The 15,681-nt window shown below is 51.9% G+C and overlaps 1 protein-coding gene and 1 long non-coding RNA gene across 3 annotated transcripts in view; one reads left to right on the forward strand and one right to left on the reverse strand.

The window, feature by feature from the left end:
* LOC124246639 (uncharacterized) overlaps positions 1 to 7,663 on the reverse strand; it is a 106,316-nt gene extending 98,653 nt beyond the window's left edge. The window contains exon 1 of one of the 2 annotated variants that reach the window (XR_006890542.1): positions 7,630 to 7,663. This is a non-coding gene — a long non-coding RNA (uncharacterized LOC124246639). The remainder of the gene's footprint in view (positions 1 to 7,629) is intronic. The other variant, XR_006890543.1, reaches the window with a different exon arrangement.
* Positions 7,664 to 7,856: 193 nt separating this feature from the next.
* SOX9 (SRY-box transcription factor 9) lies at positions 7,857 to 13,293 on the forward strand. Its single transcript, XM_046675013.1, has 3 exons — positions 7,857 to 8,680; positions 9,612 to 9,865; positions 10,456 to 13,293. The coding sequence occupies exons 1-3, from the start codon at positions 8,250 to 8,252 to the stop codon at positions 11,298 to 11,300; spliced, it is 1,530 nt and encodes a 509-aa protein (XP_046530969.1). The 5' UTR covers positions 7,857 to 8,249; the 3' UTR covers positions 11,301 to 13,293.
* The last annotated feature ends 2,388 nt before the right edge of the window (positions 13,294 to 15,681 follow it).

Here is a 15,681-nt window from a genome sequence, read left to right on the forward strand (position 1 = left end):
TTTAGGGCTGCTCTTGAGAATGAGCAAATGAAGGCAAATCAATCATTCTTCCTCTGTAAGAAAGCATTGCTTGGCATTTTTTGGATTCAAAAGAGAATCTAAGCTTTTCTCTGAACCCATCCTTAAGGCTCAAAGGCAACCTCACTCCCACTTCCTGGTTTGCTTGACTAAAACTCAAAGAGCCCCTGGCAGAAGTGAAGTTGGGCGGGGGAAGACCAGGGACAGAAGGAGAGAGGGTCGATGAACGCTCACCCCATCCTAACCTGTCCAGTCCTCTGGGCCAATCACAGTAACCCCAGAGTCAGCTGGAGCAGGAGTCAGGCCAGCTCACCTGAGGAAGGTGAGCTTGGAGGCAAATGCCCCCACCAGTGTCACCCTGAAACCCCGCTTTCCTCAGACCTAAATTCCTGGAGGAGAGTCAGAATCAAGACAGCTCCTGAATGCCAGGAAAATAAAAAGCAATTAGTGACTTTTGCTTGAGGCAGAATCTAAAGGGGAAAAAGCAATCTTGGAGCCCCACAAAGCTCCACCTCCCTGGGCCTCTTCCGGAACCACAATGTTCAGCCCACTCAGCCTTTGGCCAATGCCATGCTCTCCTCCCCCAGAAGATTTCTTTGCTCCTGGAAAATCATCTGGAAACTGTCATCACCACTGCACCGGTTGGCAGATGTCCCCTAAAGAGAGAGTGAAGTGTACCACACACTACAAGGCATTTCTGGGCTTGGACCAAGGCGGGGGTGGGGGGGGGGCTGACGGCTCAGGCAAAGAGCAGTACAGCATCATCAGGGATAGAAGACGAGGTGACTTCTGGGGCCAAGAGGAAAGAGATGGAAAGGAATCTGACACTGAGCCCAGAGCTCAGGACCACTTCTCCCCATTCTTTCCCTTCCCCTCAGCACATGGATGGAGCGGCAAGGATGAGAGGCAGCTCTCTGTGACTCAGGTGTCCTTTCAGAGTAAGGAAAGAGAAAAGCCAAGATCAAGGCAGAGCAGGAGGGTCTCAGGACACAGTGAGCCCAGCGGGCAAAGCAGGGTATGGGTGGACAGACACAGAATTCTGCCGAGAACCGGACACGGAGACAATAACAGCAGGGATCCAATCTTATCCCCACTGGATGTTCAGGCACACAGTAAACCCTAAAGTGATATTTGCTGAATTGATTTACGTGGGGGCTGACAATGATTAATGTTGGGCTAACAAGGAGAGAGATGACAAGTGAAAGAATGTCAGGCAATGATATAGGATGGAGGGGACAAGACTTCTCCACCCTGTGGCACTTTCCCCAGCCCAGAACTCTGCTCCATCATCTAGGGCCCTAGAGCCAACACTCAGACCCACGGACCTCGCTCCCCAGTTCCCTCACAGCCCTCTGTGATTGTCTATGTCTTGCAAATTTCCAAGCACCTTGTTTACTCCCCAGGATGCCTCCTGTGTTTAATACAGTTGAGGTCAAACAAAAGCTGAGTTTGGGCTCCTTCAGGAGACGCTGGAGCCAGGCCCCTAGGAGGAAGTGGACCCTGGAGGCGTGGGGTGAATGCCCGGATAGAGTGTCTGAGCCAAGACCACCCACCCTGCCTTCCTTTCCTACTGGAGATACCAACCCTCAGTCAGACAGCTTTTCTCCTAGTTGCCGAGGAAAACGTCTCCACCTGCGAGATGTCTCCACCGCTCCAAGGAAGTGAGTATTTAAGGGGAAGATGCCTACATTTAGGGCCCTCTAAGACTCTGTCTCCTTTTTGAGCAATAATAAATGCCCTGATATTTGGATCTCTAGTAACTCTCCCCCTAAATTATATGAGTAACTGCTTATTTGTCACTGCTTTGCACTTCGATATTAAGGCAGATGAGGCTAAAAAGACTTCTATTCTGCTAACCTAAGCTGACAGTTTGTGAGTTTTAGGGACACCCCAAAGGGAAGCAGTTTCTGCCACCAGTCCGGCCTTGTCTGCGCTGTGCCGCTGGGCCCTTCCTCACCTTTCAGCCAACCTGGAAACTGGTGGAGAAGCAGGTTCCAGTCCTAGGGCTCAGCGTGAAAGAAAACAATGCACCTTTTCCACTGGATGTAAACACATTTTGTCCTAAAGATAGTGATAGAGACACTGTGAAATTTTCTGGGTCTTAATGATTTAAGAGAGGGACCAAAAAAAGGGTCCCTTTCACCTATGCCAGGCCAAATTTCACACTCATCAAGAAAAAAAAGAAAACAGGAGTTGGGGACAGGTAAAAAAAGAGACGTAAGAGTCCACTTAGTCCTTTTACATCAAGTGAAAGGGCCTTGGAAGAAAAACGTCAAAGAGAGAAGGTAAAAAAAAGGAAAGAAAAGAAAAGGAAAAAACTGCCTTCTCAAAATCCGTGATCTGTCTATTGGAGCTATTGAAGGCTGTGAGAGCACCAGAGGCGCCCCTTGCTTCTCCCTTCAAACAAACCGGGGATGGAATCAATCGGGTATTCGCTGCGTCTCTCCTGCGGGCTTGCAAACAGAGACGCACACCACGAAATTAATTCGAAATAAACAATGACAAAGCCGGAAGCCCAGCGATCCCCGGGTTCCTCGTGACCCCTCACTTCTCGAAACCCCGGGGCTGTCAAGGCTCCGTGTCCGTCTACCCGCTGCAGTCTTTGTGACGTCACAGCTCCGAGAACCCTCTATGGCCAAAGCCCCCAGCCTTAAGACGTCAGTCTCGCGGACTAGGCTGACCCCAGGAGCTTGGTCCTCCTGGGGCCCTCCGGGCAGAAGGTGCTGCCGCGGGAGCAGCGACCAGAGGGCAGGCGACCAGGCTGCGCGCGTCTGCCCTCGCGCCTCGCTCACGCCGCTCCACAGCGGAGCCCAACCCGCAGCAGAAAGGACGCCCGATGTGGCCCCAAGAATCTACAGGTTCTAGGAATCAGGAGATGCTCTCTGCCCCGGGGCCTCCCGGGTCCCGCTGAGATAGAAAAGGAGTGCGAGAAAGAAACAAGAGAATCCGTCTTTAATTCAAACAGTTACCTTCGGGATTGTATATTAATAACATTTCTCCTTTTCCACAGTTTGATGGAGACATTTCCCCCGATTAATACAGATCTGAAATAATCACCCACCCCATAGAACATCTTAGAGGCAGCAGCTGCTGGAGTCCCTTCAGGCTGAGATGAAGTCATCGCTATAGTGCCCACCCTCCCCTCGGGGAATCCTACAAAGCCGCCCTGGGAACCTCAACTCTTTCTCGTCGGTGCCCTCCCTGGGACTGAACACCCCGAAACCGAAAGGTGCTGGGATGCGGGGAGGAAGCGCAGGTGCGAATCCGCGATCTGCGGAGGAAGCTCTGCCCGCTGGTGCGAGCCCCCCGGCCCTGCGGAGTCAGCTGCCAGGGAGGCGCCGCTGCGTGGAGCGCTGATTTTGTTTGTATTTTTAAATCAGCAAGGCAAAAGCACCTTCAGCGAAAATGCCTGAAAGATTTTTAGTTGAGGAAAATCGGGGAGGGAAAAACAAAAAAGAAAACGACCTAGGAAATTTCCCGCAGGCCGTTCGAGGGATGAAGTGAGGGAATCCGAATGACGCGTGGCTCCCTTGTATCTTGACTAAAGACAGGTATTTTCGAAAAAAGAAGGATTAAAAAAAAAAAAAAGCACACTCCCTTTGGAAACACAGTCCCCTTGGGCTGGGACTTCCCACTCTCACCTCTTCTTTTTGCATCAGCCAGCCAGCCAGTCCAGGACAAGCCAGCGCGTCCAGTCTCTCGCTTTGGCCGAGGGCCGCACCCCCGGGCGCCCCGCTGGGTGACAGCCGCCCGCTGCCCCACGACCTGGCCGGCCGGCCGGCCGGGTCACCCGGGAGCGCATCGACGCTTCACGCCTCTCTCACCCCACACCTCCTGTCCACCTCATCCCTCTTTCTCTTCGAAAACAAAAAAAGGGAGGAAGCCTGAAATGGCCCCTCTTGGCCTGCAGTTTTAGGGGCCGCGGGGATTAGAGTCCTGGGTGACACATGTCAGATAATCGCCCAAAGTAGGGCGCCCGTTTGGGGAGAAATATACACGTAGGGCTATGCAGTCGCTTGCGCTTAGGGAATGTGTGGCTGGGAGGTCTGGAGGCCTGTGATGGGGCATACACACTGTCGAGCGACCTGTCCAAAGGTCACATTTATTCGGCCGGTCATCAGATATTTATTGCGCACCTACGAAGCTATCAGGTACTTTCCCTCTTCCTTCTGAGGTTGCTGTCCAGCCCAACGCCTGTCCGGAGTCGGGCTTACCTGCCGCTCCTTTCCCGGGAGAACTGGTGTCCGGTGTAAAGAGCGACCAGCGAACGCGCTCCCGGCCCGGTGAAAAGTGCTAATTACCGAGGAGCGGCTGGGAGCGGACGGCGCGGGGAGCTGAGGTTCCCCAGGGATGGGGGTCTTTTACCTCAAGGGGATCGGCCCCGGGGGATTGGAAGAGAGAAGGGGTATCCCCATCCTTGAGCGCCTGGATAGAAAACCTTGCCCAGGGCTGAGATCTTTGGGAAACGCTGCTGCTCGCCCCAACCAAACTTTTCTAGGACACGCATCCCTGCCGAAAACGAATTTAGACGCGGTGTCCACGTTTGGCAAGGAATTGTTGCAGAGGAAGGCTGTGGTCCTTAATCCCTCAGGTAAAGGGAACCCCATCTGCCCACACCGCCACCCCCATCCCGAGACGGAAAACCCCGCGCACTGCGTGTTTGCGCCGCCCCACAGAGCCCACGAAACTCGCTTTGCGCCAGCAGCTCAGGGCTCCTGCCTCCGCTCCCATGTAGACGCGGAGGGAGATTGGCGGCCCCGGCTGGGGAAATTGAGCCTGGCGCCGGCCCCGGACGCGGAAAGAGAGAGAAGGGGGGATCCCAGACTTCGGCTTCCCGTGGTGCCCCTTGGGATCCGCTCGCACCTCCGTGTCTCCGCTCCAGGCGGCAGACCTTGCAGCGCTTCTCAAGAACGCGGAGCCAGAATGCGCGGTGCATACGTGTGAAGTGCCTTCCGTGGCCTGCCCCTTTTCTTGACTTGCGCCCTTTCTCTACCTCAGCCTCACCAGACTGAGGATCCCTGCGCGTTTAACTTTTGGCAGAAAGCTCTGGCTAAAACTGAGCCAACAGCCTCAGTTTCCCCACCTGTAACCCAACAGTGGGAACAGGTTCCTTTCCCTCTAGCTCTCTCTGACTCAGGTCCTGTGGTCGGGGACTGCGAGCATCTTCCCGGGGAGGGGAGGAGAAGTCAGGGGCGACCTGGAAAAGTCACAGCAGAGCGAACCGAGCCCCTGAAAAGGGTTAGGGGAGTTGGGACGGGGAGGCCCCTGCAGAAATGTAGGACTGCGCCACCGGCTAATCGACGGTGCCCACGCATCAGACTTGACCTGGTCCTGGCACGCCGAGCAAAGGGCAACGCTTGGCACCTGGGAGATGGGGGTCCTTTCTCGTGGTCTCCGTCTCCCCGTTTTGTGCAGAATAGAAACGTTAGGCATTTCAAACGTTCTCTTTTTTTGCCCGGTGCCCTAGAGACACACACCTCCCAAGTTCCCCTAACTGGGCTGCACAGAGATGGATCCGCACAGGAGGGAATACCGCGTAGGAATTCCTATAGAGAGAAATCTCAGCAGCAAAGCAGTCCTGGCTGAGTGAAACACGCTCTCCCCCAGCACCACCATCAAAGTTTTTCTGCAGTGTCTGTGTTAGACAGTTTCTGGGCTTTTGGCGCCCCCTCCGGATTCAGCTGAAAATTGCAGTCCATTTTTTAAGTCTACTGATTGTTTATCGTTGTTTTCAAAAAGATACAATACAAAATGCTTGCATCAAACGAACAGAAAATGTATAAAGCACCGTAGCTTATGATTTAAAAATGTCATATACTGCGTATCTCGGGTTACATAATTATATTAAAATATATTTATATATGTACGCATTTATCTTGACAAATATTTAGTGAAATATTCCAAAACACCTTAAGGTCACAGTCGTCTTCACTGCCTTTCCGTCAGTAAACATGGGAATTCCAATAAAATGCAACTAAATGCAGACGCCCTAGTTAAAACTTTTGCCCTAAGTTTTGGTCTCTGAGTCTCGTCCCAGGTCAGGTGTCTTCCAATCACAGTTATACTCACAAATGTCCCCTCCCGAGGACACAGAAATCAGTCCACACTACACGGGACTTTTTCCTCCCAAGAAAGGATAAAGCTGTTCTTACGCTTTCCGAGCGTATTCGCGGAGCCATGACTACAAGGCTATTGTATGAGGTCTCTAACTCATAAACAAGCTGTAGGGTACTAAGACAATCACTGTGAGATACATTCGTTTAAAAAGTAAATACTGTTTAACAGGGTTGTAACTTACTACCTTTCGAAGAGTTCCATTTCCCCTAAAAAATGTCTTAGGAATAAACTTCTTAGGAACAAAACGAGACTTTTAAAAATTCTTCAAGGAAAACATTCTTTTAAATCTTCTAATAGTGACCACACTTTGCAAATTAGAAATAAACAAGTCTTTGATAGGATGCGGGTCGATTTACAGTAACAGTAATAGAATTCGAGGCGAACGTCTGCGAAAGCCAGAAAAGGGGGAGTTTAAAATTTAAGAGTTTTCCGCAGTTGTGCGTTTGTTTGTGATTCTGAAGACATGTAACCCGCAGGCGACTAAGATTTTTCTTCTCTCCCAGAACAGATACCTCACAAGGCTCTAAGCAGTTCGTGTAAACACAAAGGTTGTGCGCAAATCACACTTGAAATACATCAGAGACACCCCCACCCCCTCCCCCAGAACTCCCAACTGTCTGCGAGTCAGAAAAGGACCCGATCAAACTCAGGACGACAGGCGCTTCACCTCTTCAGGTATTTTGTAGAGGAGGGCGAAAGCAGGCAAGGAGCACGACTCCGCCAAAGTTCTGTGTTTTGTCTGCGGTGGTGCCCATTGGTTTGGCCCTTTACAAACCAAGTGGCCTGCCTCAGCCTCGCGGCCGGGACTGCCACATTCGCAAAGTGCGATCTCTCAAAGCCGGAGCAGGCTGCAGCCTCTTTCCAGCGGCAACTCTGCTGACGTTCTGACTCGGCGGGGAGGTGAAGAGCAGAACGCGAAAGCAGCTGCCCTGTCACTGAGGAGCGTGGCGGGGTGGGGGCTCGGGGCACTGGAGAAAGACTTGTCAGAGTTCAAGGTCGGTGTGGCGCGGGACGGCTCCTGCAAGCGCGGGGCCGCGGCGTCACGGCCGCCGCCGCCAGCCTTCGCGGGGACTTAGCTTGGTTTTCATTGATTCCCTTTGCAAGAGCGCAGCAGAATCCCGACCAGCCGCACCAGCCCCGGCGAACCAGAGCATGTTAATCTATTTATATGGATTATTACAGAGGAGCAGCGGGCGTTGAGTCACCAAAACATTTGCTTCAAAAGACCATTTCTAAGCACTTTCGGAGGAGGCAGGCTCCAGACGCGTAAACTGGGCTACGCACTAACGAGCGACGGCTTTTCCAATACTGCAAACTCCAGCTAAGTCTCCGGTACCGCGGAGAAAGCAGTGGAAAGAACTGCTCGAGAGTGGGAGTAGATCCTAGTCGAGACACACACACACACACGCACACACACACACACACACACACACGCAAAGATTCCCGCGGAGACGGCACCAAAATTCTGACATTACGAGAGTACGGCAAACTTACACACTTGGACGTCCCGGCTCCCCCGCCTTCCCCGCAGCACCCCCCACCCCCACCCGTCCAGCGGCAGCGCTCCCCTCCCAGCTCCTCCCCTCCCCTCTCGTCACCCAGCCCTGCGCCACCATCCTCCTCCCCCCGAAATCGGATCCAATCAGCTGCCTGCCAGACCCTGAAATGCCGTGCTGTGATTGGCTGGACGTCTCTAAGGTGAGGGGGAGTATTTATTAAAGAGCCGCTGGGCTGGAGTTGGAGAGCGGAGAGCGGAGCTTGAAACTGACTGGAAACTTCAGTGGCGCCGCGACTTGCCAGTTTCACTCCCAGGAACTTTTCGTTGCAGGAGGAGAAGAGAAGGGGTGCAAGCGCCCCCGCTTTTGCTCTCTTTCTTCCCCTCCTCCTCCCCCTCTCCAATTCGACTTCCCCCACTGGGAGCGAGCAGCTGCGAGCTGGCCACCCCGCGCCCTCCTAAGTGCTCGCCGCCGCAGCCGGGTGACGCGCCAGGCTCCCCGGGAGCCGCTCGCTCCGCGACCGGGCAGCCGAGGGGAGAGGAGCCCGCGCCTCGAATCCCCGAGCCGCCGCGGCTTCTCGCCTTTCCCGGCCACCCGCCCCCTGCCCCGGGCCCGCGTATGAATCTCCTGGACCCCTTCATGAAGATGACCGACGAGCAGGAGAAGGGCCTGTCCGGTGCTCCCAGCCCCACCATGTCCGAGGACTCGGCGGGCTCGCCCTGCCCTTCGGGCTCCGGCTCCGACACCGAGAACACGCGGCCCCAGGAGAACACGTTCCCCAAGGGCGAGCCGGACCTGAAGAAGGAGAGCGAGGAGGACAAGTTCCCAGTGTGCATCCGCGAGGCCGTCAGCCAGGTGCTCAAGGGCTACGACTGGACGCTGGTACCCATGCCGGTGCGCGTCAACGGCTCAAGCAAGAACAAGCCTCACGTCAAGCGGCCCATGAACGCCTTCATGGTGTGGGCGCAGGCGGCGCGCAGGAAGCTCGCCGACCAGTACCCGCACCTGCACAACGCCGAGCTCAGCAAGACGCTGGGCAAGCTCTGGAGGTAGGGCCTGCGCGACAGGGTGGGCTCCGCGGCGGCGGGGGTGCTGGCCGGGACAGTCTCTCCGCGCCCCGCCTCCCAGCAGGAGGGAGTTGCCGGTCCCGGAGCAGGCTGGGTGGGGCGGGGGGTAGTGGGGACGAGGTGTAACTTGGCTCAGAGTTTGACAAAGTTCTTGGATTGTTCTCCGGGAAAGTGGGGGCCGGTGGGGAGAGAGATAGCGAGAGGGTAGGAGAAGACTTATAGGAGATACAGTGGGAGGGGGGTGCCAGCCGGATCGACCTCCCGTCGCTGTGAAGTTCAATCTCAAGTGGGGGGCTGGGGTGGGAAGTGAAGTTTGCCTCTCTCTCCCTGGAACTGCGCTCTCGTGCAGCCCCATACCCAAGGAGATGGGATGGAGGGTGGGGATGGGGGGGGGGGGGGGGGAAAGGGGGGGCGGGGGGCCCCCGGGGGGGGGGGGGGGGGGGGGGGGGGGAGGGAGGAAGGCTACTGGAAATAGGTGGGCGCAATGGGGCGGGGGGAGGGGGGAGGCAGGAGGAGCTCCTTGCAGATTAAGTGGTTTTCTGGAAAGATTTTAAAGGGTGTTGTGGGCGGTGGGGCTATACTCCAGCAGCAAAGGCATTTAGAGCGGGAGCAGCGGAGAGCTATTTTCATCTCCAGGATTTCCAAAATAGAAGGGAAGGGGAGAGGGCGGGGCGGAGAGTGACCGCTCAGGTCGTACTGAAAGAACCGAGATTTTTTTTTTTACTTTATTTATTTATTTATTTTAAGTTTTGAGCTGCGGCAGTGGCTAGAAAGCAGGGAGGAGGGTGGAAGGTGGTTGTGTGCGAAGAAGCCAAGTGGTCGGGGTCACCTCCCCCTCCCGCCGGCCTGAGAGCTCAGCCGGTTTCACAGACCCGCTCTCTCTTTCTCTCTGCGCCCCCTCGCCCGCCCCCAGACTGCTGAACGAGAGCGAGAAGCGGCCCTTCGTGGAGGAGGCGGAGCGGCTGCGCGTGCAGCACAAGAAGGACCACCCGGATTACAAGTACCAGCCGCGGCGGAGGAAGTCGGTGAAGAACGGCCAGGCGGAGGCCGAGGAGGCCACGGAGCAGACACACATCTCCCCCAACGCCATCTTCAAGGCGCTGCAGGCCGACTCGCCGCACTCCTCCTCTGGCATGAGTGAAGTGCACTCCCCCGGCGAGCACTCGGGTGAGTCCCCCCACGGAGCCCAGGCCAAGCCATCCCCCGCCCGCCCACCCGAGCCAGGCCACCGCGGCGCGCCTGACACACCCCCAGGCCTCCACCTTGTAGGCTCAGCTTAGGGACTTTGCGTTCCCTGGGGAGGGAAACACTACTCCCTACGCCTAATCCCCTCCCCTCCTGCCCAGGGCCCCACGCAGCCCCTGAGCGCCCACACACCCCCCAAACTCAATCCCTGAATCCTAGCAGATTAATTTTTATTGCGAGGTAAAATGCCGTTACAGCTTTACAGGGCTTCTCCCTTCTTCTCTTTGCTCCCCCACCCCAAAAGCACACATAGGGCTCTTCTACAAGTAGCAATTTTGTCTTCCGGACCCTCGGGGCCTCAGACCCTCCCCTGATAAAAGGAGACTGCCTAGTGTGTACCGGCGGGTTAATCATTCCGCGGTTTATCTCGGGCGCAGCGCGCCTCCAGCGCGGATCTGGGGCCTTCGGGCACTTTCGCAGGGAGGGAGGGTCCCAGGAGGGTTTGTAAGTCGAGGGCCTTTGCACAGCCCTTGTTGATTTTCCTGTGCTTCTTCCTCTTTTATTGCCTGCAGGGCAATCCCAGGGCCCGCCGACGCCACCCACCACCCCCAAAACCGACGTGCAGCCGGGCAAGGCTGACCTGAAGCGAGAGGGGCGCCCCCTGCCAGAGGGGGGCAGACAGCCCCCCATCGACTTCCGCGACGTGGACATCGGCGAGCTGAGCAGCGACGTCATCTCCAACATCGAGACCTTCGACGTCAACGAATTTGACCAGTACCTGCCTCCCAATGGCCACCCGGGGGTGCCGGCCACGCACGGCCAGGTCACCTACACGGGCAGCTATGGCATCAGCAGCACAGCGGCGACCCCCGCGGGCGCGGGCCACGTGTGGATGTCCAAGCAGCAGGCGCCGCCGCCGCCCCCGCAGCAGCCCCCGCAGGCCCCGCAGGCCCCGCAGGCGCCCCCGCAGCAGCAGCAGGCGCCGCAGCCCCAGCCGCAGGCGCCCCCGCAGCAGCAGCAGGCGCACACGCTGACCACGCTGAGCAGCGAGCCGGGCCAGTCCCAGCGAACGCACATCAAGACGGAGCAGCTGAGCCCCAGCCACTACAGCGAGCAGCAGCAGCACTCGCCGCAGCAGATCGCGTACAGCCCCTTCAACCTCCCGCACTACAGCCCCTCCTACCCGCCCATCACCCGCTCGCAGTACGACTACACAGACCACCAGAACTCCGGCTCCTACTACAGCCACGCGGCGGGCCAGGGCTCCGGCCTCTACTCCACCTTCACCTACATGAACCCCGCGCAGCGGCCCATGTACACCCCCATTGCCGACACCTCCGGGGTCCCTTCCATCCCGCAGACCCACAGCCCCCAGCACTGGGAACAGCCCGTCTACACACAGCTCACCAGACCTTGAGAAGACCGTAGACAAAGGGCGACGATGGCCGTGATGATCATAAAAATAACCGAAGAAAGAAACAACCAGCCAGAATTTCCTTTGGACATTTTTTTTCGTATTCCTTAAAGACATTTAAGCTAAAGGCAACTCGTACCGAATTCCAAGACAGCAACATTCGCTATCCAAACGCATTACCACCTTGTTGCGAATCAGTGGCCAGGCCACTCTTGGCGAGATGGACCAGCAGCATCGGCAAAAAACTGGACTTGAAAACCTTCTTCAGAGCAAGCGTGGAGGATGATGGAGAACCGTGTGACCAATTTGCTCAATCTCTCTGCCTGTTTGGACTTTGTAATTATTTTTTAGCAGTAATTAAAGAAAAGAGTCCTCTGTGAGGAATATTCTCTATTTTAAATATTTTTAGTATGTACTGTGTATGATTCATTACCATTTTGAGGGGATTTATACATATTTTTAGATAAAAAAATTAAATGCTCTTATTTTTCCAACAGCTAAACTACTTAGTTGAACAGTGTGCCCTAGCTTTTCTTGCAACCAGAGTATTTTTGTACAGATTTGCTTTCTCTTACAAAACAAAAAACAAAAAAAAAAGTGTGTGTGTTGTATTAACCTAAAAAAAAGCACAGATTTGTGTTATGTGATCAGTTTGGGGGGTTAGCTTTTGCTTAATTCCTCAGGCATTCTGATTCAAGGAGGAGCTGCCTTAGAAAGAAAAGTAAAGGCCTTATTTCGCAACTATGGAAGTCAAAATAGTCTAGAGAAGCATTTGGTAAGCTTTATCATATATATATTTTTTAAACAAGAGAAAAACACCTTGAACCTTAAAACCATGCTGCTGGAAAATACTTGTGCTCTCTTTTAGTGTATTTCCTCCTGCATTTGCGTGTTCGCTGCAATCTTAAGAAAGCAGCAAAAGGCAAGCAAAGGAGAAGAGAAGTGTTTTGAGAATGTTTCAGCAGCCAATAGGTGCCCCAGCACACTGCCCCCTGGTTGCCTGCCTGGGCCCCATGTGGGACACAGATGCTAGAGTCCTCTCACTTACACTGTCACCTGTGCCTCTCTGAACACCAGCAGTTAACCTTCAAGACATTCCACGTGCTAAAATTATTTATTTTGCAAGGAGAGGTTTTAAGTAAAGAAAAAAATTCCTTTTTTTTTTTCCTCTAATTTACCTTCTTTAAAATAGGTTGTTGGAGCCTTCCTCAAAGGGTATGGTCATCTGTTAAATTATGTTCTTAACTGTAACCAGTTTTTTTTTATTTATCTCTTTAATCTTTTTTTTATTATTAAAAGCAAGTTTCTTTGGATTCCTTGTCCTAGATTTGTATAAACACCTTTTTGTCTGTCCTTTTTTTGTTTTTGTTGAAAACAAACTGGAAGCTTATTTCTTTTTTGTACAAATGAGAGGTTGCAAATGTAGTGTGTCACTGAGTCATCTGCAGTGTTTTCTGCCACAGATCTTTGGGCTGCCTAAATTGTGTGTGTGTGTGTTGTGACACAAAACAACGCAAGCCTGTGTCATCAATATTCCCCTGCATATTCTCCAGGGAGGGAGGAAGGGGGAGGGAATCAGCCCACTGACAGACCTTAGTTCTTAATTACTTCTGTGGCTGGAGAGTTTGAGGGTTGCTTTTTAAAAAAGACAGCAAACTTTTTTTTTATTTAAAAAAAAGATATATTAACAGTTTTAGAAGTCAGTAGAATAAAATCTTAAAGCACTCTTATAATATGGCATCTTTCAATTTCTGTATAAAAGCAGATCTTTAAAAAAAAATATTTCTGTAACTTAAGAAACCTGGCATTTAAGTCATATTTTGTCTTTAGGTAAGGTTTGGTTTGTGTTTGTGTTTTGTTTGTTTCGCTCGCTTCCCTCCAAACCTTCTGTTCTCTCTGTGAAACTTACCTTTCCTTTTTTTCTTTCCTTCTTTTTTTTTTGTATATTATTGTTTACAATAAATATACGTTGCATTAAAAAGAAAACGGCCTATGGACTTATTCACCCTGTTCTCCTGTTAAAAGGACGATTTGAAGTATTGGGCACAAAGGAGATTGTTACCTGCTGATCACTGTGTTTTCATTTTTTATGTACATTTTTGGCAATCTTAAAATAGGCACTGAGGAAAAGACTGTGTGTCCCCCAAAAATCAAAGCAGAAAAATCTTGAAAAGTGCCACCCCATTTGGTCACATAGAGAATTACATCTCAGCAGTTGCCGTCTCCGGCGAAATGTTTGTTGTGGTTCTAACACCCGCATGCTTCAGGGCAAAAGCTGATGCCCTGTGGACTTCAGAAGGGAATGCTAGCCCTGAAATCAGTAGCTTGTCAAGTAGACAGAATGCCAAAGGGGGCGACTTGGTTGTCTGAATATAATAGAGGAAACACTCTGTTGTCGTCAACACATACCAAAAAATAGGTGTCCATTTAAAACGCAAAAAAAGCCAAAGTAAAACGGGATCCGAAGAGGACCAGAGGGAAGTCAGTCCTATTAACCCATTGGAAGGAGTTTCCCTTCTTTTTCTGTTCCCTCCAGTTTAACTCATTCTGAGAAGATGCAAAGCCATCACAGAAGTAATAAGACCTAATGCTGTTTTCCTTGGCCTCAGTTACATGGGGAGTTTCCAGGATCAGAGAACCGTTCAGGTCATTTTTCATTAAACAGATGAAATCACTCCTCCCACCCCCCCACCCCCACACAGAGACACCCCACCCCCCAGCTGACTGGGGAAGTGTCTTTAAGGAGGCAAGTCTCCTCTCTCACCTCAAGCTGGTTTGACTACTGCGCCCCTGTCTCTGAGTCTTAACCTGCGTCCAAACTCTCTGGTATTACCTCACATTGTCTGTTTTTGCTTATTGGATTCCTGGCTTGCGTCCCATGCCAGGATCATGGCAACCAGGAAAATGGTAGTTATCAAATCGAGGCAACTTTAGTACCTGGCCTCCTCTGCAAATTCCTTCTACAAACATTGATTGAGCGCCTGTGATCTGCCGAGTGCTGTGCAAATCCTCCCCCAACCCCGGCCCCCTAGACATCAGATTCTGTTCCTTGTTTATGCCATAGCGTCCCATTCACTTAGGCCCCGAGTTTATCTTCCACTCTTAAAAAAAATCTCAGTTTTTTTTCTCCTTGCCAACACTCACAAAGTCCTTTTTAAAAGTCTCCGCGTTGTTCACTAATTCTTGTCCACCCTTATTTGCCCAAATCCTTTGTGTATTAAAATCAACAGATACCACACTATCATGATCACCCCTTTCCCTATCAAATCTATAGTTTGCTCGATGGTTCTCTCTTCTCCTAGAAATATTCTTTTTTCCTCAATATGTGACTTTGACAGACCTTCTTAGAGCCAGAAAGTTCTGTTCGGATATAAACTTGCTAGGTCGCCTAGGGCGAGTTGCTTATTGTCCTGTGCCTCAGTTTCCCCTTTGGTTGAGAACGTTTATAATCCCTCTGTCATGTAACAGGATTGTTAATAGAGCAGTTTTAGCAAGGAGCAGTGGGAATTGACTGCATCCAGATGCCCTGTACAGGATTCCCACGGGGAACGCATGCCTCTGAATCCGCTCACCCAGTCCTCCAGCTCTCGTCAAAGCCCGATATCACCAGCTTAGAAAATATTTTAGAGGAATTTTTATTCTAAATCCAGAAACACAGAGCTTATCACCCTGACAACAAGACATGAGTGGAAACCTAGGAAAGAGTCATCCAGACCAGAAAAAGCTTGTGTTTAGATCCAGGGTTATTTGCTTATTTGCACAAAATAAAATCTTTTTTTTTTATTATTATTTTAACAAAAAGGGAATTTTTTACCAAAAGGGAATTTAAAAACTCACTTAGAATCAGTCTTTTTTGGGCTATTATTAAAATGAAAATTATGGATTAATTTAAGCCATGTGTTTGACTTTCCCAAGCCAAACTCCACCCCATCCCATCCCGTCCCCTGATTTCCAAAATGAACATTTTTGAGGCTTCACTGTGGCACTTTTTAAATTAAATTAGTTGATGCCAGAACTGGACTTCCTGTGACGCTAAAGGAGCTTAAGCGTTAGGACTCTTGCACAGGCACCTATTAAAGCCCTACGCTTAATCTCATATTTTTAAAATTTATATTATTTTTCTTAAAGAGCCCCTCGCCCCCCCAAAAACTGTGTAAGTTTCAGGCCCCACAAAACCTGAGCCTGCCCATGACCATAGCTGTTGGACAGCTAACCATGACATCAGAGGCTGCACGTAAGATGCTTTTCTTTCTGCTGTCAACAGTGCCTGACACATAGCAGGTGCTTTATAAATACCGACCTTTCGTTGCATCCATGGACCTGGTGGTAATATCACGAACACGTTATTGGGAATTGCTACCACAATATTCCACCGCTTACGTTA

This window comes from Equus quagga, chromosome 11 (genome assembly GCF_021613505.1).
Source record: "Equus quagga isolate Etosha38 chromosome 11, UCLA_HA_Equagga_1.0, whole genome shotgun sequence".
In the NCBI taxonomy this organism is placed as follows: Eukaryota; Metazoa; Chordata; class Mammalia; order Perissodactyla; family Equidae; genus Equus; species Equus quagga.